This window comes from Castanea sativa, chromosome 7 (genome assembly GCF_040712315.1).
Source record: "Castanea sativa cultivar Marrone di Chiusa Pesio chromosome 7, ASM4071231v1".
Taxonomy (NCBI): Eukaryota; Viridiplantae; Streptophyta; class Magnoliopsida; order Fagales; family Fagaceae; genus Castanea; species Castanea sativa.
The window spans coordinates 14494213-14517618 of NC_134019.1; the positions used below are offsets into that span (position 1 = coordinate 14494213).

The window sequence follows — 23406 nt, forward strand, 5'->3', positions numbered from 1 at the left end:
TAGCAAGGAAGTCAATACCGTAGGAGCTGTTGGGTTCTGCCACCGTACGATATATTTCGGATACGGTCCAATAATGTACCGTTTCGGGTTCTGCTATTATTTTATATATACATATATATATATATATATGTATATATTATATACACAAACTAAAATCTCTAGAACTATGGTTATAAGCATATAATATTTCACTTATATTATAGTAAATATAAAAGTTTATCATAAAATATTACCTCAATTCAGAATAAATTATTCATAGTTTTAAACTTTAGTATCAATTAAAAGGAAAAAAAAACACAATATAAAAAATAGAAAGCTTAGTTGTTCATTGTATATTAAGAAAACAAATAATACTAATAAGTTAGTGTAAATAAGTTATTATTATGTCCTTAAAAAAATTCAAAAATTACAAAACTAAAAAAAAAAAAAAAAGGTTTTTTTCTATACCGGCCGGTACGCGTATCGGCCTATTGGCCGAAATTGGCCGGTATGGCCGACGCGACCGTACGGCCGGTATTTTTCCTGCAAAATAGAAGTGTACGGCAGTCAGACCGACGGTACGATGCCGGCCGACGGCGTGCCGTCTGATCGACCACCCTGATCATTAGGGTAGTAGGCTTGGACTAGCTTACTCATATTCTAAACATTTTTAGAGAATTCAAACTTTCCCAATTAGATTTGATGAGATGATTGCATTTTACAACGACATTGACAGTAAAAGATCCTTAGATGATATGGCACATTGTAGATATGACAAACGAGTAATTAGGTAGGGAGACTTCAGATTTGACTTGATCGAATATGGGTCACTAATTGGCCAATTACATACATGTTATATTGAACTCAAATTTCTTATTTAAAGATAAAAAACTCTGCCAATTATGTTAATTAAAACCCATGAGTATTCCTTTAATTGACCACTCAAGATTGTGGCACAATTGTCGTAGTTATGGCAATGGGGCGATGCTTAAAGGACTGAGCTATGTGGTTAATTAAGTGGGGAAATTGCCCTTGGCCCTTCCCAAGATTAAAAAAATAAAATTATTCATACTTGATATTTTTGTTTTCAACTCTTTAAATGTTGATATATCTTTTATATGCCAAAATTCATTAATAAAACATAGAAATAAATCTATTTTACAAATGTTTTTTATGTTTCAAAAGTTATAAAAGAAAATAATGGCAGAAAAAAGGGAAAATAAATCAACAAAAAAAGAGAAAAAAAATTACAAAATAGAAATACTGTTACCTTTCAAAGGTGTTAAGGGCTCAAAATTTTAATTTAACAATTTATTATTCTTCATAAAATAAGTTAATAAGTAATAAAGTTTCGGAATAATTATATAATAAATTCTATAATCTGGTATTATTTTTAAAGTTGAACTCTAAAGTTTTAGATGCATAAATGGTTACTATATAATTTAAAATTGATGTAATTAATCATTTTATAAATTATAAAAAAAAATTGACGCAAGCTACGGTATTACCTAGTTACTAAAAATCGTTATGGGAATTATAAATAAAATTTTGACTATAAAATAAAATTATAAGAAGAATTATATATATATATATATATATATATATATATATATAATAAATCATAGCCTTTTAAGATTAGAATACCATTTATTATTTACATGAATGATATTTTATTGTTTAAATTTGGCTTAAGTATTGACATTAGTGGCATCTTAAGTTTTCATAGGAGTGGTATTCATGTGCATAACATGTGCATATCTAGTGGTGAAGCCATGATTTAAATTTAGGGCTGATCTTTTTTAACAAACATATACGTCTTTATGTATACGTGATAATAGGTAATAAGTATATCTACACACATTATATATATATATATATATATATATATATATATATATATATATATATATATATATATATATATATATATATAAAATATGTTTAAGACCAATTTAGACAATAAAGTGCCACTCATAAGAATATGATTCAGTATTTTAATATTAAAAAACCACTGTTTTCAAAAAAAAAATTAAAAATTAAAAAAACCCGTAAAAAGTTAACATATCCATTATATTTTCTTTATTTGTTAGGAATTTTTATATATAAAGAATCTGTGTGGTAAATTTTTTATAGTAATTATTTTCATGAAAAGAAAAAAGATCATTATATAACAAATTCAATCTCTTAATACTTTTGAAAGGTAATGGTATTTTTTTATTCAACTAAAACTTTTACTTATTTATTCTTTCTTTTTATTATATAACTTATAAATCTTTAAAAATATTAATAGAATAGGAAATTATTTTCTTTCATTTTATTTGAAAGAGAAACATGAACAAAAAAATACCTAAAAATGTGAAAAATAAAATAAAATAAAAAAGAAAACAAAAAACAGGGAGGAAATATTTGGGTTAGAATGGGTGTTTGGTGGGTTCAAGTTAGGCACAATTATTCCTCGACCCTTAGCTTCTCTCTTATGTGTATATAAGTTTGTTCATGTGTAGTCAAATCTTGATTTCGTCATTGATTACATTGGTGTGGTTCAAGTACCATTATTTCCCATGTACCTTTATTTTTTGGAAACATTATTTCCCTTGTTTGAAAGTATAGTATCTTGGGTTGGATTGAGGCTATAGATTATTGCTCAATATATGAGATAGTGTTTTTCTTTTTCATGTCCAACTTGGATCTTATGCCTTTTGAGTCACTTTAGGCTACATAAATTTTAAAATTTGGCTTGAGTTTAGTGTAATGAAGCATTAAAGGAAAACTTCATCTTAAATATAACCTTAATTAGAAGTGATATATGATTATATCAAGATAAGATTTACATGAGCCATGCACATACCCTTTTATTTAGTAGGAAAAAAAAAGTAATCTCTTTAGCCCATAGTGCAAGTCTTGTATCTAATTTCATTTTGAAAAAAAAAAAAAAAAAAGAAGTCTTGTGTCTAATTTGTGATGTTGCCAAATATAAATATATTATTAAAAGTTAATGAAGGCTGCAGCATTAATGAATTTTAGTTTCATAACTTAGACTTTACTTTGTTTTAAAATACAGGCATGCATTATTAAACTTGGAAATTAGAAAAAAGAAAGAAAAAAAGAGAGTAAAATTGTGGTTAGAGTAATTAATGAGCCTCACACACCCAGATATGGAATACCCTACAACTACAAGGTACTGTGGACAGGGTAGTGGACCAGACCAGACAAAGCAAAGTCTGCAAAAACGGGGAAAATCCGCAATGGAACAATAAATTGGGTGTGTGTACCCTTTTGTCAGTGGGACGCCACACCACCACCCCTCCCGAGTCCACACTTTCAACACCTCCCCCTTAAAATCAGTGGGTCCCTCCCAAAACGTGGCAACAGGGTCACCCCTCTGCATAATGAGGTTGAGTATAAATAAAGTGGACCCTTCACTTCACACGTGCGACAAAAAAGTGGACCCCCCACCTTTGTAGGGTCACGTACACAACGAGAGTCTCGTAGTGTGCATATCAGCATACGTGGCAAATAGTGGAGAAGAAGTGACAACCACTATGCATTGGGTCACACGTGGTGCATATGCCCCCCCCTTCCCATGTCATTCACTCACTGCACGTTATCTCTCACACACACACGCACACACTTTTTTTTTTTGGTTGAGAAACACACACTCTATTGCAAAAACAGTAATAATAACCTCAAAATTTGTACACCTATGCGCTACTATTCCCTATTCCAATAGGGAAAGTAAAAAAAAAAATACTACTCCTACTAGTGTTAGATCTACTATAGCCTGGTTTCTTGGTTACTAAGATTAAAAGTTTTAGACAACTTTTACTCCTAAAATAAAATGTTTTAAGACAATGAAAGTAAGTAATTATTAAACCCCTTTATTATTATTTTGATAATAATTAATTAGCACCCTTTTAAATATAGAAAAAGCGAATCCAAGAACCAAATCTGCAATATCCCAATTCCCCACCTAATAATATAATAATATAATTCCTTTTTGATGTATGTATTTTTGTATTGTAGTAGTAGTTGTAAAATGCCTTTCTCTCTCTCTCTCTAGAAATCTTTTTGACTTTCCCTCTCTAAATCACACTCACAACTCACAAACCAACGCCTTAAATATAAACCAGTCCCCCCCCCCCTCCCCACTTCTCTAATTTCATACTCTTCTGCCTCCCTATTGTAAACTTCTCTCTCTCTTATTTCTCTCTCTCTCTCTCTCTCTCTCTCTCTCAAAGCTAAAAACCAAGCGAGTGAACAAAATCACAAGAAAGCGAAAAAAAAAAAAACCATCTTTCATGGCGGTTGAAGCTCGGCATATGAACGTATTCCAGTCAAAGTTTATCACAAACAGGTACCATAACCCTCTATATCTCTGTTCCAGTGCTTTTTCCATGATGGGTTTTTTTCTTGTTTTCTCTATGAATTCCTATTTTTCTGACTTGGGTTTTGATTTTCTTGCAGAGATTTCGTGAAACTCAATCAGGGAATTCCCAACATATACAATACCCAGATGGATTCTATGTTGCCTCAGGCTGTAACAATGCCTGAAACGCTTCCACCTTATTACCAATCTGTTGATTGCAGCAATCTTGGTGCTTCAACCAAGACCTACATCAACAAGGCTGATAGTGGACTCACCTATACTATCCCTGTCCCTGATCAGCGAAAGCGTCCTAGAGACTCAATCAATGACTTCAATGCTTTACCAATCCGTCAAAAAACCAACAAAGTCTCTGGCTTGCCATCTTTTCTCGACCAGGACATTATCCTCCAGATTTATCAACAACAATCAGAGATCGATCGCTTCCTTGCCCAACATGTAAGTAATTCTTCACTTTGTCTTTCCCACTTTTTCATTATATAAAGTTTGTGTCTTCTTTTATTTTTGTTTTTGGCAAAAATTATAATCTTTTTCTTTTAAGAAGTTAGTGACAAATCAAATAAGCTTGTGTTCTTAATTGGGTCTTTTTTTTCTCTCTTTAATTTATTCATTATAAGATTTGGAAATTTGGCTATTTTATATTGATTATATAAAACAGTGATTTTGAACTGAAAAGTTTACATTTTTTTTTTTTGTTGGAATTTTATGTACTGATTGTTTAATTTGGATCGATATGTTTACAGGCTGAAAAAGTAAGATTGGAAATTGGGGAGCAAGAAGAGCGGCAATCAAGAATGTTGGAATCAGTATTCCAGGAAGCAATCAGGAACAAATTGAGAGAAAAAGACGAAGAGATTCAGAGAATGGGAAAGCTGAATTGGGTCCTTCAAGAAAGAGTGAAAAGCTTATGTATAGAGAATCAGATTTGGAGAGAGTTGGCACAGACTAATGAGGCCACAGCCAATACTCTACGCAGCAATCTAGAACAAGTCCTGGCCCACGTTGCCGAAGACCGCCACGTGGCAGCCACGGCGGACGATGCGGATTCGAGCTGCGGGAGTAACGATTTCGGGCGGTGCACGCTGCCACCGCTTGATGACGGCGGCAATGAGGTGGTGGGAGGTGGTGGTGGTGGTGGCAGCAATAGGATGTGCAAGAATTGTGGGGTTGGGGAGTCAAGGGTATTATTGCTACCATGCAGGCATCTATGTTTGTGTACTAATTGTGGTTCCACCCTACGCACTTGTCCAGTATGTCATTCTGTCATGACTGCTAGCGTAAATGTTAATTTGTCTTAGGGAAAGAAAAAAAAAAAAAATTCATGTTAGGAAAACAGAAAGTTGATAAACCATAGAAAATTTTTCAATTTTAGCATCTGACTTTTGGTTATTATTTTGATTAGTTTCTGATTTTTTTTGGGTAAATATTTCATAATTTGGAAGGTTTTTGTTTTATTGGAGTTAATGTTTACCATTTTTTTTTTTTTTTACTGTTGGATTTGGCAATGTGGTAAAATTTCATTGTTATCGAGGAAATTGCCATATGAGTGCAATTGGTATTTATTTTTTTTGGTTTTAAGTTTTAACTCTTTAACAACCAAACAAAGAGAAGTCAAACTTTATGCCAGCTAAAACGGTACAAAAATTGTGACAGTTTTACTTGTTTTTTAATGTTTTCTTTAAAATGTTAAAAACTCCAACAACAAAGTGTCCTATTATATACGTGTGCAAGTTCAACAACTTCTTTTTTCTTTTTCTTTTTTTTATTGAGAAAAAAAAAAGTGGAACTTTTTTCTATTTTGGCATTCTTTTTATGGGAAAGGCAATTTGAGTGGAGTGGTGGGATGTGATTGTGAATGAATGAATGAAGGAACACGAGGAATATGGGGGCATCAGTTTCGGAAAATGCCTCTCAGTGGTTTTTTTTTCTTCTCTCATATCATTCATTATCATAGACAAGTAAAGGCAAAGCGTTCAAAGTTGAGCCAGACCTAAATTTTTCATAAAGGAAAAAAAAGAAGAAGAAAGAAAGTAGGTTTTAAAATATTTTTAAAAAGATAACGGGTATTTGATGCCATCATGACCATACCCAAAGTGTTAATGTCAATTTACTCATTATTGTTCTTTTGAAGGACCATGAATTTTCTTTTTTCTATTCCTTTTTATATTCCCTTTTTTTTGGGTGCGAGGTAGTGATAAATACTACTAGATTTTTGACACCAATGGAAACTTTAAATAAATTTGAGGTTTAAATCCTTCCTACTCTAAAAAACCGGTTAAAGTTTTGGTTGATAAGAAACTATTATTACGAGCGGAAGTTAAAACACTAAAAAAAATAGTCAAGTCATTGCTTTTTTATTTTATTCATTTATCTTAGATGAAAAATTCTTACCCAAAGATGAAAAATTCTTACCCAAAGAGCACGGTGAATTTTACATATAGCTTGGGGAGCCCAACTCACCCAATTTATTGCTTACAGGATCATAGGTTTCCTAGCCCAAGCCCATACGTTATGTCTTATTAAAGAGAAAAGACCCCATCTGGTTAAAACTCATTTATTATTAGCGTTTCCTCTAGGAATTTCGTTGTGTAATATTAACAAAAATGACTCCAATGTAACTTGTTATAAGTTATATTCAACTTTAGGGCATTGTGACCTATGGCTGGAGGGAGAGGAGGTCGGTCTATGCACACATTTTTTGACACACCATTTTCACTACTTATTGAGATAAGTGTGAATGACAAGGCAGTGTAAAAGTGATACTAGACTAATCACAGTCTCAAATTGACTCAAGTAAGGCCAAAAAAAACAAAACTCTTCCCCACTCTAGAAGATCATGATTTGCCAAGAAGATGATATTTTAACTCAACAACCCTAAATTTGAATCCATTGTCCTCTTTGTGTTGAGCACTATCTCCTCCATCATTGTCCATTACCTACTCTAGGAAATTTTAAAAAACATGTTCTCTTTGAGATAAGTCTTTCCATGTAAACAAAGTTTCCATAACTTTATAAAAAGTTTTTATCTTTACAGGCTTATAATGATCACCGATGATATGATTATGATGGCAAAATCCAAAGCCCCTATGGTCGGATACTCTCATTTACCTCTTTATTTTTTTTCCAAAAAGAAATTAGTTGGATTATATATAAACAAAATTTAATCATTAGTTTCCTAGTGGTCTCACCTGTCATAAAAATTAAAGTTAAACCTATGATTATAGGTGTACTTCTCAATTTGTGATAAAATGATTGCAACGTTCAATCCTCCCCCTTGTCAATGCTACACTTTACAAACCTGTCAACAACTTTGATTTTTGACAGTAATTTGGAAAATTAAGCATAAATTTGATAACTACGTAATTGAAAAAAATAATGAAAAAAATATTTGTGAAAATGTTTTGGATAAGAATGAGCGAAATAGCATTAATTGTTTCATTTTACCTTTAGACTCCTTTATATATATACCTCATAATAGGAATCAGGATATTTTCAAGTTGCTCAAATAATAAGTAATACCAGCCAAGAAGGTAATCAAGATACTCATGCTTTAGCTAAATATGCATATGACATGAATGAGGCCCAAGTTTTTTTCAAAGATATTTATTAGTGGATGTACCCCATTATTCAAATCAATGAAAATGAAGTTTTCTGTTCAAACAAAAAAATAGTTGTACAAACGTTATGTTCTCTAGACTGTGTTTGCTATGTGGGTGTTTATAATTTTGTTGGTTTTTGTTATATTAGGAAGTTTTAGAATATGGGTTTGTGTTTTTTAGACTCCTTTATTTTTATATATACATACACACCTCACAATAGGGGTGGAGCTGGGGGTTCAGGGGGGAGTTGCCTCCCTAGCTCGTCCAAAAAATACCCTTAGTTATTATAGCTAAAACTTATTAAATATCCCTATCTACTTTTTGCTTTTGGATTTATTAAATGCCACTCTGTTTCTCTGACCTTGAAACAGAGCACAACTTTTAAATGAACCATTGAGAAACTTTAAGTCCTCCACTAACATGTCTTGCACTGAATTTTTTAGTTTATTCCTACCATATTATAATTTGAACCTTTTATGGGTACACATTAACCAAAATAATAGAAATTCACATATATTATACTTGGTATTTATTTAACTATTAATAGTTTCATTCATAACTTGAGTTTTGACTCTGAAAAAAAAAAAAAAAATAGATCATTCATGTGAGAAATATCTCAATAGATAAATATAATATTATGAATAAGCATTTTTTTGTAGAGTTTTTTTTTTTTTTTTTAATTACATTAAATATCACTTAGTATTTAAATGAATAGCTTTTAATTTTTCAAATTAGTCTCAAATATTATATATTCACATAATATGTATAAGTGCATATATCATATATAAAATTTACCCTCCCTCAATTCAAATCCTAGTTCCGCCACTAATAAGTAATACAAGACGAGAAGGTAATCAAGCTACACATGCTTTAGCTAGACATGCATATGACATGAACAAGGCCCAAGTTTTCTTCAAAGATATTTATTAGTAGATGTACCTCATTATTCAAATCAATGAGAATGAAGTTTTCCGTTCAAACAAAAAAATAGTTGCACAAACTTTATGTTCTCTAGACAGTGTTTTTCTATGTGGGTGTTTATAATTTTGTTGGTTTTTGTTATATTAGGAAGTTTTAGAACATGGGTTTGTGTTTTTTAGGTTTAGTTGGAAGAAAAATTGGGTTTTTATTTGTTATTCTTAATGTTTGAATTGTGAATTAGCTCATGCATGACCAGAAATTTGATGTATATAAATCTCTAATTAGTTTTGTTTGGTATTTTTTTTTCTGGTAAGAAAAAGAGTAGGAGTGAAATTTTTTGTTATGGATTAGTTCTTGTATGAATGAGAAATATGTGGATTTGCTTGGTTTAGTTTTTACTCAAGTTTTGTTGATAAACAAGCTCTAAAAATGTGAAAAATATTTTCCAATTTCCGTCGAACCAAACACAACTTAAGAAACAATAATTATCCTCACAAATATGTTTAATTTTATGTTCTATTATATGATTGGGAGAAACCTACCAATCAAGAACATATTATTTGCGATACAGAAGAGTTATGCAAGCTTCAGAGTAATCTTTGTAATTTTGTGTTTCGATGTAATTCAGTTGTAGGTTTTTTTTTTTTTTTTTTTGATGGCCAGTTGTAGGTTTATCAAGAACCCACATTTAGGGGCCTTTTATTTTTTAGAGCAATCTATTGCAAATTTCAATTCTTAGGGTAAATCCATGATAAATTTCAATCAATCTCAGCCATGGACATAATTTTAAAATATATTATCACGGAAAATTGATCTTGCATTAAAAGAACTAGCTTGTAACCCCTCATTCCTACGTATGGATATACTTAAAAGATACACATTAAAATGCATAGTATAATTTCTATATATATATTTTAAATACTATTGATATATAATTATTTTTATATTTTGTTAACTCTTTAAAAAATCTTGTAAAAATATTATTAGGTAGAAAATGTAAATTGTCCATATATATTTTCTTAATCTTTGATATTGTGAAGCACTTTTTTAATTTTTACAGTTCATTAATTCTAGATTTTTTGGTTTTGAACTCACTAACTCACTTGGATGAATATTTATGATATAGTCTCATATTTCACTAAAAAAAAAAAAAGGTTCTATAGCCGCGTTTTTAAAACGTGGCTATAGGTTAGAAAAACGTGGCTATAGGTCAATTTGGTCTATAGCCGCGTTTTTTTAAATCGCGTTTTTTTAGGCCGCGTTTTTACCCATGGCCTACAATGCGTAACTATAGCCTAGAAGGGTCTATGGCCACGGCTTTATAGCCGTGGCTATAGGACAAAAGTTGATTGCCTGGAAGAAAGTTTGGCCGCGTTTTGAACGCGGCTTCAGCCCATTACTATGGCCCCATTTTAAAAACGTGGCTATAGCCTCGTTTTTTTCTGCTCTCCCTTTGGCCATGAATCTTCAACCCCATTCTTTTCCAGAATGAAAGACACATAGCCAAAGAAAGAGCACAAACACAGATTAAATACCAATTCAGAATGCATATATAGATAATACACTGATACACAGCCACCACACCAATTCTTTACTGTAAAGACTGAAACTAAGATTGCACAAGGTTCAAAATCTAGGCAAATATGGGTCAAAAAGAAAAGATGCTGAACTACAAGTACAAGATGTTAAAGCTATGGCTAAAATTGGATAAATGTGAGTAGGACATGAGATTGAAGGACATCTAACTTGAAGGTGACTCCTACTTAATAATGTAAAAGGAACCTAACTTGTCTCGAGTGCTAATAATGCTATTGAGGTGGCACAGCAACAAGCGAATTTGTTTACATGCTTGAGGACCCCCACATGGGAAGATAAGGAACCCATATGGACTTTCCAGATAGGTTCCATCATCTAGACGTAATCATATTTAATTAAAATCACAAATGCCAACGCATAATTCAGATGCAAACCAAATAGGCTTTCCTTAAACGATGAGCTTTGTAATTCAGTGGCACTGTTCGGTTCTCCACATGAGAACTTGGGTTCTTCAAATTTTCTAAATGAAGAGTTACAGTCAAGATAAGAAAAACCCTTAATAATTTTACATTGTTGTGAGAATTGAGAAAATTTAGGAGGCCACCAAATATTAAATTTCATGGTTTTAGGGCTCAAGGTGGCATTTGGGGTGTTTAATTGTAGTTGAGAACAATTGATTTTCTAGGGTTTTTGTGTGGTGGGTGCTTTGATTTGTTAGTAGTAATTAGGTGTTCGGTGTTTCTGTAAGTATGTTCAATAATGATTTGGACGCCAATGGTCAATGATGAAAAGGGAGTTTTAGGTGTGGTTATTGCAGATTTGCAGGGAATTCAGGTGTGAGTTTTTTTGGGGTTTCTTTCCCTTAATATTATCATACATTTTTTTTTTCAATCTAAGAACTAGGTACCTTACATTTAATGGCCTAACCAAAAATGACTGATATGTCTTGCTATATGTACAAAAAATTAGATACTGAAGAAGAAGCAGCTAAAGCTTATGATGTTGCAAGCATAAGATTGAAAGGAATGAGAGCGGTTACCAATTTTGATTTAAGCAACTACAATGTCAAAGACATAACTGACAGTGCAAGGCTTCCAATTGGCAAGGATGCTTCAAAGTTGATAAAGAAGACTCCAGTTGAGGACGTTCTTTTGAAGAAAACAAATACTAGAAAAACCCCCAGATACTACCGACAGTTTGGAAGTTCAAGTAGCTCTCAACCCAACTCAATGAAGAAACCATTTGAACTGCTTCAATCCTTGACAGCCAGAAAAAACCATCTTGTTAAGTTTCCGCAGAACTACAACACCACCAACCAAGTCCTGCATCAGAACCCTAGCTCCTCCTATCTTAATGCTACTCATGGATTACCCAAAATTGGTAGAGAGGATGGAACCCATGAAATTTAAGTGTGGGCTATAATTTTGAATTCCCTAATAATGTTGTTTCAGATAGGCGCTTGGCATGGATGGATACTCACAAACATATTAATCAGGTTCAATTTCAAAGCCCTAATTTCCCCCCCAATGTCTACCAAAACCCTAACTATCAAAACTCTAATTTCCTTCATGAGTCAAAAAGTGGCTTAGAGAGTGATGGATTGATAAGTGATTACCTTAATGGAGAATTTCCAATGACTGAGGTGTTTGATGGAAATGCAATGTTGACAAAAAATGTTGATAGTGCTATTGGCTATGTGGGGTTTCAACAGATGGAGTCATTACAAAATTTTCAATTTCATCAAGATAGAAATGTTACCAACCATTGCCAGAATCAAAACTCAATCTCTTTCCCTCTTGGTGGAATCCAAAACCTTGAGTCCCAAGCATTAATTCCTGACTTTGGTCTTGATTTTACAGGTGTTCAAGGGGACAACAATGCAAATTTTAGTAACATTGTAGGGGAACTTCCAAATAGTGGGGTTTCAAGGGGGAGTTTGGCAGTGATGGGGACTAGCAAGAATTATACAAATGACAGCATTGGTGGATTTCTAGTTGACGGACCAACTTTGGAGCACAACTGGGCACAAGAAGGTATTGAAAATGGTGAATTGGGTGAAGACTCTGGGCAGGACAATCAAGAATTTGAGACTCCTTCAAGCTGGATTACAGTGAACGAGTCCAAATTTCCATTAAGTAAAGATAGGCAATAAGACAAAGCCTGAGAAAAAATATTGAGAAAACTACATAAGCTACACGTAAATAAACCAGTTGGCCCAAACAGGATTTTCACATAAAACAAAAACCCAAAATCTAAAAGTTAATTCATTTTTCTGGAAACCACAATAAAAATTTAATTAACCAAATACCTATATCTATCAGTTGGAGAAGAAAATTTTTAATTCTGGCACCTGTTTCAGCAACTTATAAACCCCAAACTATCAAATTCAATATAGAATCTCAATCAAAGGCACTGTCTATAAGGTTTACAAACCAAATCGACGAAAAACAAAAGTGATTAGCACAAATTTTAGGGATGGATAGTACAATTAGTGACAAACTTTTATAAACTTAACTAACCGATTTGCATAATAAACTGAACAATCAGTGACCAATCACCAAAAATACAGAAGAAATTAAAAAAAAAAAAATGAAACATACCCTCATGGAGAAGAGGAAGAACCAGAAGCAATCTTGTCTGCGCCTTCAGTGGTGCAGGAACAGAATACCCTCGTGGAGAATCCCTCAGGGGAGCAAGACCCAGATTGGAAAAAAAAAAGTTACTGTTAATCATTGGAATTGAGCAAGTAAACTCACACAAATTGTCAATCAAAATAACTCGTTTAGTAACTTGGCTTTTAAATTGACCTACATGTTAAAAAGGTCAATTAATTTATCATCTACCTATTGTTTTAAAGGGAGAGGTAAATTGCCTTTCATGTTAGGAGCTATGCTCTATTTCTTGGTCTAGAAACAGAGTGTTCACTGCAACTATGGTTGAGTAAAGTGTACTATATGGATGATGGTAATGCATGGGATTGGGTTTGGATTGTTAAGAAAAAGTTTTTTTATTCAAGGGAGTTATTAGCTTCGTAATGAAGTCTCACATTAGATAGTAATGACAAGATTCAGTGGTTATTATATATAATTGGGACCACACCCATGGGCACATTGTTTGATTTATTCTTCAATAATAGAAATGTGATTACAAATAGGTATATATGGAACCCTAAAACTATCTATTGGCCCAAATAACCTTATCTTAATCATCGTATTATTCTCCATGTGTATTTAATAATTCTAACACATGTTAAATGCGATTAACATGTTTAGAATTGTAACTAAATAACTAACATGCTTAAAATTGTAACTGCCTAACTAAGTAAATGCATTCTATACCCAAATATTTGCTCTTAACAACATTGCTAAAATCCCTGTACATACTGAGATCATAAAGAGAAATGATAAAAAGGTCACAATACAGTTTAGTAGTTTACACTTTCCACACTTTTTTTTTTCCAAATTTTTTTAAGACAGGGTTTTTATTATAAATAATGTTATTTTATTATTAACTAGAGCATTAAAAATGGAGTTATGGTAAAGTAATTTGGGAGAATAGTCCCTTTTTTAATTTTAAGCTTTGAAATTTCAAACTTTGTATTGAAATGTGGCTCTAAAATCTGATTTAAGTTATATCATATTTTACATTGGAATTTTATTTTGAAAACACAACTTAAGTGTAAACACAGACATGATTTCAATCTAAAATTTGAAATTTCAATGCTTAAAATTGTATTTACAGGAGTATGGTTTTTAAAAAGAGATTATTTGTCTAAATAATCTCCCCACAATGCTATGTTTGTTGATTATAAAAAAAATACTCAGTAATAATTTTTTTTTTAAAAAAAGATGCAAAAATTGTATTCGTCATATAAATATATTAGATAATTGAAAAACTGAATTCAGAGTTAAAAGGAAGTCTCAATTCAATAATTAAAATATCATATGATCCATAGCGGATGGATTTTTTGGGATCAGGTTTTGCATCCCAAAACCCAACTTTTTTTGTCGATATTCAGTCCAGAGTGAGGGGATTCCATTGAAATCAACCCCTGCAATCAAAACCCTAAACCCAAAATCGAAACCCCAAACCTAAAATCAAAACCCTAAACCTAAAATCAAAACCCTACAATCACAAAATTGAAACCCTAAACCTAAGAAATTCACCCTACAATCACAAAATTGAAACCCTACAATCACAAAATCGAAACCCTAAACCTAAAATGAAAACCCTAAACCAAAAATCGAAACCCTAAAACAAAAATGGAAACCCTAAAATAAAAATCAACACAATCAATTTAAAAAACTTACTGTTAGTCGACCCAGTTAGTGTCTTGAGTGAGATTGAGAGCTGGAGAGAGAGAGGGAGAGACCCAAGGCAGTGAGGGTGGAGGCGGTGCCGCGGCACTTAGTCTGGAGGTCAGTGACGATGCGGGTGAAGGTGGCGTGGGCGGTGTCCGGTGGGGCGGACTTGAGTTCGAGTTGGGTCTCGCCGATTTGGCCGCCGGTGAAGGAGAGGACCGGGATGGTGGCCGGTGACCGATCGGTTTGGTTTGGGTTTTGAGGGAATTTGGTTCGAAGGGCTTAGACAAATATCGGGCTTGACTTTTTTTTGGTAAGATGATTTTTTATTTCGTATTTATACTAGGGTTTTTAGCCCCGTTTTTTAAAACGCAGCTTCAGGGATTCTTGAAGCCGCGTTTAAAAAACGCAGCTTCAGTCATATCTATGGCCGCGTTTTTAATAAACACGACTTTAGGACAATGTAAAGCCGCGTTTTTAAAACGCGGCTTCAGCCCATTCCAGAAAAACGTGGCTGGAGAACCAAAAAAACGCAGGTACAAACTTGGGCTTGGGCTGCATTCAATTCACGTGGCCCAACTAGGGTCTTAGGCTGCGTTTTTGCAAACGTGGTTGAAAAAAACGCGGCCTAAGACCCGCGTGTTTTGTAGTGTTTGGCTCAAAAATTAAGAAATAAAACTCTCTAAAAATAAATAATTTAGGATACATGACACAAAATTGGACCTCAATTGTAAAATCTAATTGGATTTTTTTTAATCTCTCTCTTTCTCCCTCTCTCTAGATTTTAGCGATATGTACATTAACTTGACTTGAAAGGATAGAGATCCTTTGATCTTTTAGGATAAATCCTCGGTAATACAGGTGATCAAGTGTTTAATAATTATCTTCTAGAAAAGAGTGTTTATTATGTTTAATAATTAAATTATGGTAGTTTTTATATATAAGAAGTATTACTAGTATATAACATAACTAGTCGCTAACCTGTGCTATGCATGGAAACTTACCTATTTGTATGGTAGACTAACATAATTTTATAAAATCTTAATTTGATTAAGAAACTACACCATTGCATGATTTGCTCTTGTATAATTTTAATTTGTGTTACAAATTGATGAAGAAGTCATTGCTTGAATATGCAATGACTTACAAAAAATTTGTCATACAATTTCAGATACTGCAAAAAAAATAACTCAAAAATTTAGATATTAAAACTTCTGTAAAACCAAAATATATTAAAGAAAAATTATCAAAGTTTGAGTTTAAGTTGGACTTGTTAGAGAGATAGAGTTTCACTCTTTGTTAAGTTTGTATTAAACAAAAATAATTTTTTTTAAATGAAGAGTTTGAGCTTAAGTTGGACTTGTCGGAGAGATAAAGTTTCACTCCTTTTTAAGTTTGGACTAAACAAAAATAATTTTGTTTAAAAAAAATGATGAGTTTGAGTTTAAGTTGGACTTGTTAAAGAAATAAAGTTTCACTCCTTGTTAAATTTGGACTAAACAAAAATAATTTTATTTAAATAATAAATATTGTGCTGATGTAGAAAATTGTGGAAACTTTAGAGGTTTCGGTTTTATATATATACTAGTATTATGCCTGTGTGATGCACGACTTAATAAAAAATATTTTGATAATATAATTAAATTTAGTAACAAATAAAATGAAAAAAGAATTAATTCAAAATTTAAGATTAAACAATAAATTGTACTTGTACACTTAAAAGAAATTTAATTTTTATGTCCTATTTTGATATTTAAATCATTTGTTTTAGTGTTGATTTCATTCAAATGGTTATAAGCTATATCAACCCTAAACTAAATTAATAATAAATAAAAATATAATACTCTTAACTTAATGTAACATTCTAACTTACTAATAAATATAACACCCTAACTTAAAGTAATGTTTGTAATTGTATTGTGTTTTAGCCTTTAAGAACACGTATTATTTTTTTTTTATCATAAATAAACACAGATATTAATATTACACATGAAAAAATAATGAATTCAATAATTGAAACGGTTGAAAAAAAAATTAAGCCAAAACCTCAATTCATTAATGAAAAAATATCCAAAATTTTGAACTTTAAAAAAAAAAAAAACCGGAACTAAGTAAAGATATACTTACATAGAAATTTGGACGGATGGATTCTCTCGTATCCAATTTCATATTTGACAACAAATTTTGCTTTTAATTAAAGAATATAGATTACATAGAACAAAGCACCAAACAAAAGCCATAACAAATTAAATCCATAATAAAATATTGATGTCAACAACAAATAATCATGTAATAAGAAATTAAAAAAATACAAAAATATTGTTTGATATATTGACTTCTAAAAAAAACACTAAAATGTATGATCAAACATAGAATTTCAGCCTATCTATAAAACTTGTTGATAAAAATCATATTATATTCAATAAAAAGGCAACAAATACACAAAATCTATTCAATTTGATGAAAGAAAAAAAAATTACCTACAAGGTTGTAGGTAGGGCAGAGAGGAGAAATGAAGAATATAGCAAATAATTGTAAAGTACGTAGTAGAAATAATGAAACACCAAAAAAACTGTGTGTATATAGTGGGAATTTTAGGTTGTGAAGAATATATGAATAAAAAGAAGTAGTTTAGGTGAAACTTAAATACTTTTTTTTTTTTTTACTTTGTTATTAGGAAAAAGATGACATAAAATGCAAATTTATCCACCAAAAAAATTAAATAAACGTAGGGAAAAAAAAAAAAGCAAGTTCTATCTTTTTCTTTTTCTTTTTCTTTTTTCCTTTTATGTTTTTTTAAAGAAACGTAGAAAAAAAAATTTTCATCAAGATCAAGATGGTGTCAACTAAAACCATAGATGGCAACGGTAATCTCTCTCTCTTTCTTTTATATATATATATATATATATATATATATATATATATATATATATATATATATATATATATATATTATAAACAATCTTTTTCTCATTATGATGGTGATGATGCCAAAATCATTAGTTGGGTCACTTGTCCAATCTAGAGCTCTTGACGACCTTGTAGGACCTGCAAAATAAAGGAGAACTAATCGAAGAGACCACCAGGTTGTGCCTGGTGGGGGAGCCTCCGATGCTCAAGTTAGTATCAACCCATATCTTTCGTATGTAGATAATGTTTTGTAATAGTTTGTGACGTACCTTCACAAGTGAGATGGACTGTCCTTTTTATAGGTAATTTGGATAGTTGTTGTACATAATTGGAGGTGATTATTACCCATATGTAACCGTTATCGTATTGATGGGCGTTTAAGACCGATGAGTAACGGTTACTACCATTCTGAATCTAAACTAGTCAAGAATTCCCAAAGCCTGATTAGCAAAAAGCAAAATCAGACTTGGGAATGGGGGGCAATTGATGAGTCCATAGAAATTACTAAGGTCGTCTATCTTAATGGACAACCTTGCATCATTAGTAGGCCAAAAGATGTAACCTTGTGAAGGTACGTCACAAACTATTACAAAACATTATCTACATACGAAAGATATAGGTTGATACTAACTTGAGCATCGGAGGCTCCCCCACCAGGCACAACCTGGTGGTCTCTTCGATTAGTTCTCCTTTATTTTGCAGGTCCTACAAGGTCGTCAAGAGCTCTAGATTGGACAAGTGACCCAACTGATGATTTTGGCATCATCAGATGGGATTTGGATTTTGCACGTAGGAGCTACGATTATTTATAAATAAAAAAAAACATTTTATTTACTCATTATTTGTTGTGGCATACTGGCATATGGGGTTTTCATCATCTTGGCTAGTGGAGTGTCGGTGTCAACACGGAGGTATTCATTAAAATTTCAACAAATTAAGAAGTTATATCCTTATTAAAAAAAAAAAGATTTAAAATTGATCTCTCTCTAGATTCTAGAGTTCTTGTTTAACTATTATTTCACTTTAACTACTTTTGTTTAACTACTTTACGTATACTCTAAATTTTTTTTTTGAAATTATAGATAAATTAATAATAAAAAGATTATATGAAGAATTTGGATTGTAATCAAATTAAATTTTTTATCAACTTAGAAATTATAAGAGAAAAAGATAAGGACAAAAAAAATATATCTACATTTTGATTTTAGAGTTTGTTGATAACATTTTAGATATACACAACTGTTATAGTTGGAAATCAAATACTACTTTCTTTTATTACTTGATTTTTCATATTTATCCAAAAAATATGTATATATCTATTCTTAAAATCTAAAATTTATTAAAATTTCTACAATTTGGTGAAGTCACATGGCGCAACCATGACGTTATTATATATAATATGATATATAGAAATAATAAATATTGTGCTGATGTGAAAAATTGTGGAAGCTTCAGAGGTTTCGGTTATATATATAGATTATGAACACACAAAATCTATTGAACCTATTACTAAGATTAACCAACAGTGAAATTATAAATAAATAAATAAATTGCAAATATGTTTAATAATTATATTAAAAGGGAGATATTATTCTAGAAAAATTGCAAATGAATGACAACTATTAGGTTAGATCCAAACACAAGAGTGCATAAAACTGATACAAGGTAGGTGCTCCGGTCTTTCAGGGTTTTTTGTAAAGAAACTTTCACAAGGCATAATGATGCTTGTGGGCATGACTTCCATGGTGTAATTGTTTGGAATTAACATCTGGCATGAAAGGCAAAATAAATAAAAAGACAAAAGAAAATTTCTGAAGACCTACATTTTGACTATGGTAGCTTCAAAATTCCTCGATTTCTCCGTCAATTTTATATTGTTCCTTTCCAGACTTATGGTTCGTTTGGATTGAGGAGATGGTGGAGAAGAAGAGTAGAGTAGAGTAGATTTGACTCAAAATTAACCTATTTTCAGCAATTCTGCTTTACTCTCCCTCCTTCCTCCCTTAATCCAAATAGGCCCTTTGCTTCCTTTGTTCGATGAGCTGTGTTAAGAGAGGTTTTTTGTCACTTGAGCACGAGTCGTGCTTTGATAAGTTAATAGTTTGAATTAGTACTTTTTATCAAGGATTGTAGTTTAGTATGAAACTCATGCTTGTGCTTCTCTTAAAATTATAAAATAAAATAAATTAATGAGTGGAATAAAATAAGAGGTGGTGTATAATATAAGGAAAGAAGTAATTAGATTATAAAGCCAACAATAGTGAAGAATTCAATGACAAAATAGAATGTATCCAGTAAAGTGATAGAGAGGTCCCGTAATTAGTTTTGCCTAGAATTAATCTTGGAGCACATTTGAGGTGGTTTTGACTATTTCACAATGTGGGCTGTTAGAGATATATTAGCCCATTAGCAAAAGCCCAAGCCTAATTCTACTTTGTGTGCAAGTCAAGTTTCCTACTTGTACTAGAAGTCTATTAGTTTAGGGTTTAGTCTATTATATATACACATGTTATGGTTCATTGTAACACAGGATTTGTTCTACACTCTAATATATTATTGATGTAGCCCTTTAGGGTTTCCTCTGTGGATGTAGGCCGTTAGGCTGAACCACGTAATCCTCTTGTGTTATTGTGTTCTATACTTTATACTTTCGTTTTCGCTTCCGCATCCATAATAGCATATTCAACATGGTGTATCAATGATAATATTTAACATGGTATCAGAGCTGCCTTCCTACGGCCATGGTTTTCTGTCCTTATGGTGTATTAAGAGCAATCTTTGTCTTCCTCGATGTTTCTTCGCTGCGTTCATCTTCTTTGGTTTTCCACTGCTGCCGTCAAAATTCTCCGGTATAGTCATGTCATCGTTAGAAGTTGCATCAACACTGCAAGACCATTGCCTTTCTCAAGCCACCGTCACAGAGCCAAACTTCATTCAAGGGATCTTTTCAATCTAATCAAATCTCAAGATTTCATCAAGTTTTCATCTTGAGTTTGAGAGGGGGTGTTAGAGATATATTAGCCTATTAGCAAAAGCCCAAGCCTAATTCTACTTTGTGTGCAAGTCAAGTTTCCTACTTGTACTAGAAGTCTATTAGTTTAGGGTTTAGTCTACTATATATATACACATGTTATGGTTCATTGTAACACATGATTTGTTCTACACTCTAATATATTATTGATGTAGCCCTTTAGGGTTTCCTCTGTGGATGTAGGCCGTTAAGCTGAACCACGTAATCCTCTTGTGTTATTGTGTTCTATACTTTATACTTTCGTTTTCGCTTCCGCATTTATAATAGCATATTCAACATGGTGTATCAATGCTAATATTTAACGGCAAACTTAGCCATTCTACGTTTGCATGTGCAAAAATTTTATTTCTTGTTGGAAGGTGAGATTATATGTATGCATTTTGAAATAATTAAAGACCTTTATTTTATTTGGGGATAAAAAATTACAAATCCATCTACGACCCTTGGTTGTGGAGGGTGGAATTTTTTTATTATTTTATTTTATTTTTGTAGAAAAAAGAATGCTTCTTTGATCGAGGACTTGGTTCAATGTCCTAAACAGGAACAGGGTATCTGGGGGTTGATGAAAGAGAGAAATTGGTGTGGCTTGAATCAAATTCATTCATGTCAGTCATGTGTAACACGAATGAAAGGTTATTTAGTTGCCAATTCCCTTGTATGTTGATAAGCTCTTATGCTTTCAAGGAGGTGTCCATAAACATGGCAAAATTTCTACATGCGTTCAACGTATGAGATACCTTCTCATGACCACAATGAGAGTTAATAAGAAAAAGTTTAGGCATAACTCAACTTAGAGTTATCTTCTCTCAACTTACAATGTGGGAATTTATAATATTGTCGTCCATGTATGATTTTAGTTGCATGACTTTTTAAATGTATGATATGACTCGTTTTAATAATATATATGAATAGTCTTATAACATGTTATTGGAGGAAATAGGTCGAAACTGGTTTGAGAGTACTATATCCAAAAATAAAATGTTTTCTCCTTAGTTACTCTCCATCTTAGCCTTATTTTAGGATCTCAGTTCCCGCCGAGATAGCTTTTTGGGATGGTCGGTGGAATCCAAACTCAAGTTCTAATTAAAAAAAAATTTATGTTCGGTACTTGTGCCCAAACCAATTTAAGGCCTTTTCTAGAGTCTCTAGGCTAGATTAGTGAGGATTGATAGGTTATTTTGCAACAATACTATGTAATTGGCCACCAAATGAGTTCATCAATTAGAGATGTTTTTTTAAAGAGGTTCGAGTTGTCGAGAATGGTGCACCACCATTTTGGTGCTCGTCCCAAAATCACTCCCTGGGATCCTATACTAGGTTTTGACCTTTTTTTATTTTTAATTTATAAACACTAGGTTTTGACCTATTAGTTCATACAAGTGGTCTAGAAAATAGAGTAGTTTTGAGGTCATAAATTATTTTACAATTTTAACATGATAGACTATAAGTGGTTAACCATCATTTACACATGAATCTATTATTATTTTTTTTATCAATCACACTATGTCATGCTATAGTTGTTGGGAAGATAAGCATTTTGGAGAGCTTCTTTGAATAACTCATATAACATATAGAGACACTTTAATTCAAAAGGTCTAAGCCTAATAGATATGTGCTCAATTATGTTTTATTAACTATTCATTTTTCTCATCATTATTCAATGTGAGATTTTACTTACACATGTATACCTAACAATCTCTTCCTCATAGTCTCTGCCTCTCAGTGAGCTTCAAGACCTCTTCATAGGTCATGAACAAGTCCTACTTGATCTCCCTTGCCTAATGAGTTTTTTCCTTCACTAGTGCATCATCTATGGACCTCCACGCATTAACCCGCACGTTTTTTATTCTCCATGAGAACCTTGCACCCTATTGTTGTTTGGCACCATTGGAACCTCCATAACATTGCCACCTTTACCTTGCACTACCATAGGCTTTGATGCCACTTGTTTAAAAGATAAGCATAGGAGCTTTTTTGAATAATTAATATAACATATAGAGACACATTTTAACTCAAAATGCCTAACCTAATAAGTATGTGTTCAATTATGTTATATTAACTACTCATTCTTTTCATCATTAATCATTATTCAATATGACACTTCACTCACACGTGTATACTGAAAAATAATTATAGCAAAAAGTTGTAAAAAATTCTATGAACTAAACTTTTTCCTAGAAGATATTAACAAAACGATTGCGACACTTCTAGAACTAAGAACTTATTTATTTAAGCCAAAGACAGGTTGGTTCCAACTTCCAGGTAGGTGTGCCAATGACAATTATATACGTGAAAATGGAGTTTCATTCGTGACAAACTGTGGGGTGAGGCTTACCATATCCCCCTAATGTTATTAACCTAATCATCAATACAATGCCATCCGTCTCTTTCAATATAAGATGGAACACAGCTTCCTTTGAGATTTTCTAATCTTTGTGAAGTATTATACACGGCTATCTTTTATCTCCATATACCATATATTTATTTTTTGTTTAATTGACATTCACTTGAAGTGCAAATATCTCACTTTTCACTACTGCCTTTATTTGAGAGCTAATTGGACACAACACAAGGACATGCACTCCAATATGTCACTACCTTACATCTAATAGATAATATTCTCCTCAAATTAATTCAAGTTTGATTTTTTTTAAATAATGTGTTTACATGAGGTATATATTATAACATAAACAAGTAGTTTTTATTAATAAAGAAAAATTAATTAATAAGGTTGTGTTTGGGAAC

At 32.0% G+C, this 23406-nt stretch overlaps 1 protein-coding gene across 1 annotated transcript; it reads left to right on the forward strand.

The window, feature by feature from the left end:
- The first annotated feature begins 4126 nt into the window (after nucleotides 1–4126).
- LOC142643743 (BOI-related E3 ubiquitin-protein ligase 1) lies at nucleotides 4127–5787 on the forward strand. The gene is made up of 3 exons (XM_075818455.1): nucleotides 4127–4333; nucleotides 4444–4801; nucleotides 5107–5787. Exons 1-3 carry the CDS (start codon nucleotides 4278–4280, stop codon nucleotides 5659–5661), a joined length of 969 nt encoding a protein of 322 aa, XP_075674570.1. The 5' UTR covers nucleotides 4127–4277; the 3' UTR covers nucleotides 5662–5787.
- Nucleotides 5788–23406: the final 17619 nt, after the last annotated feature.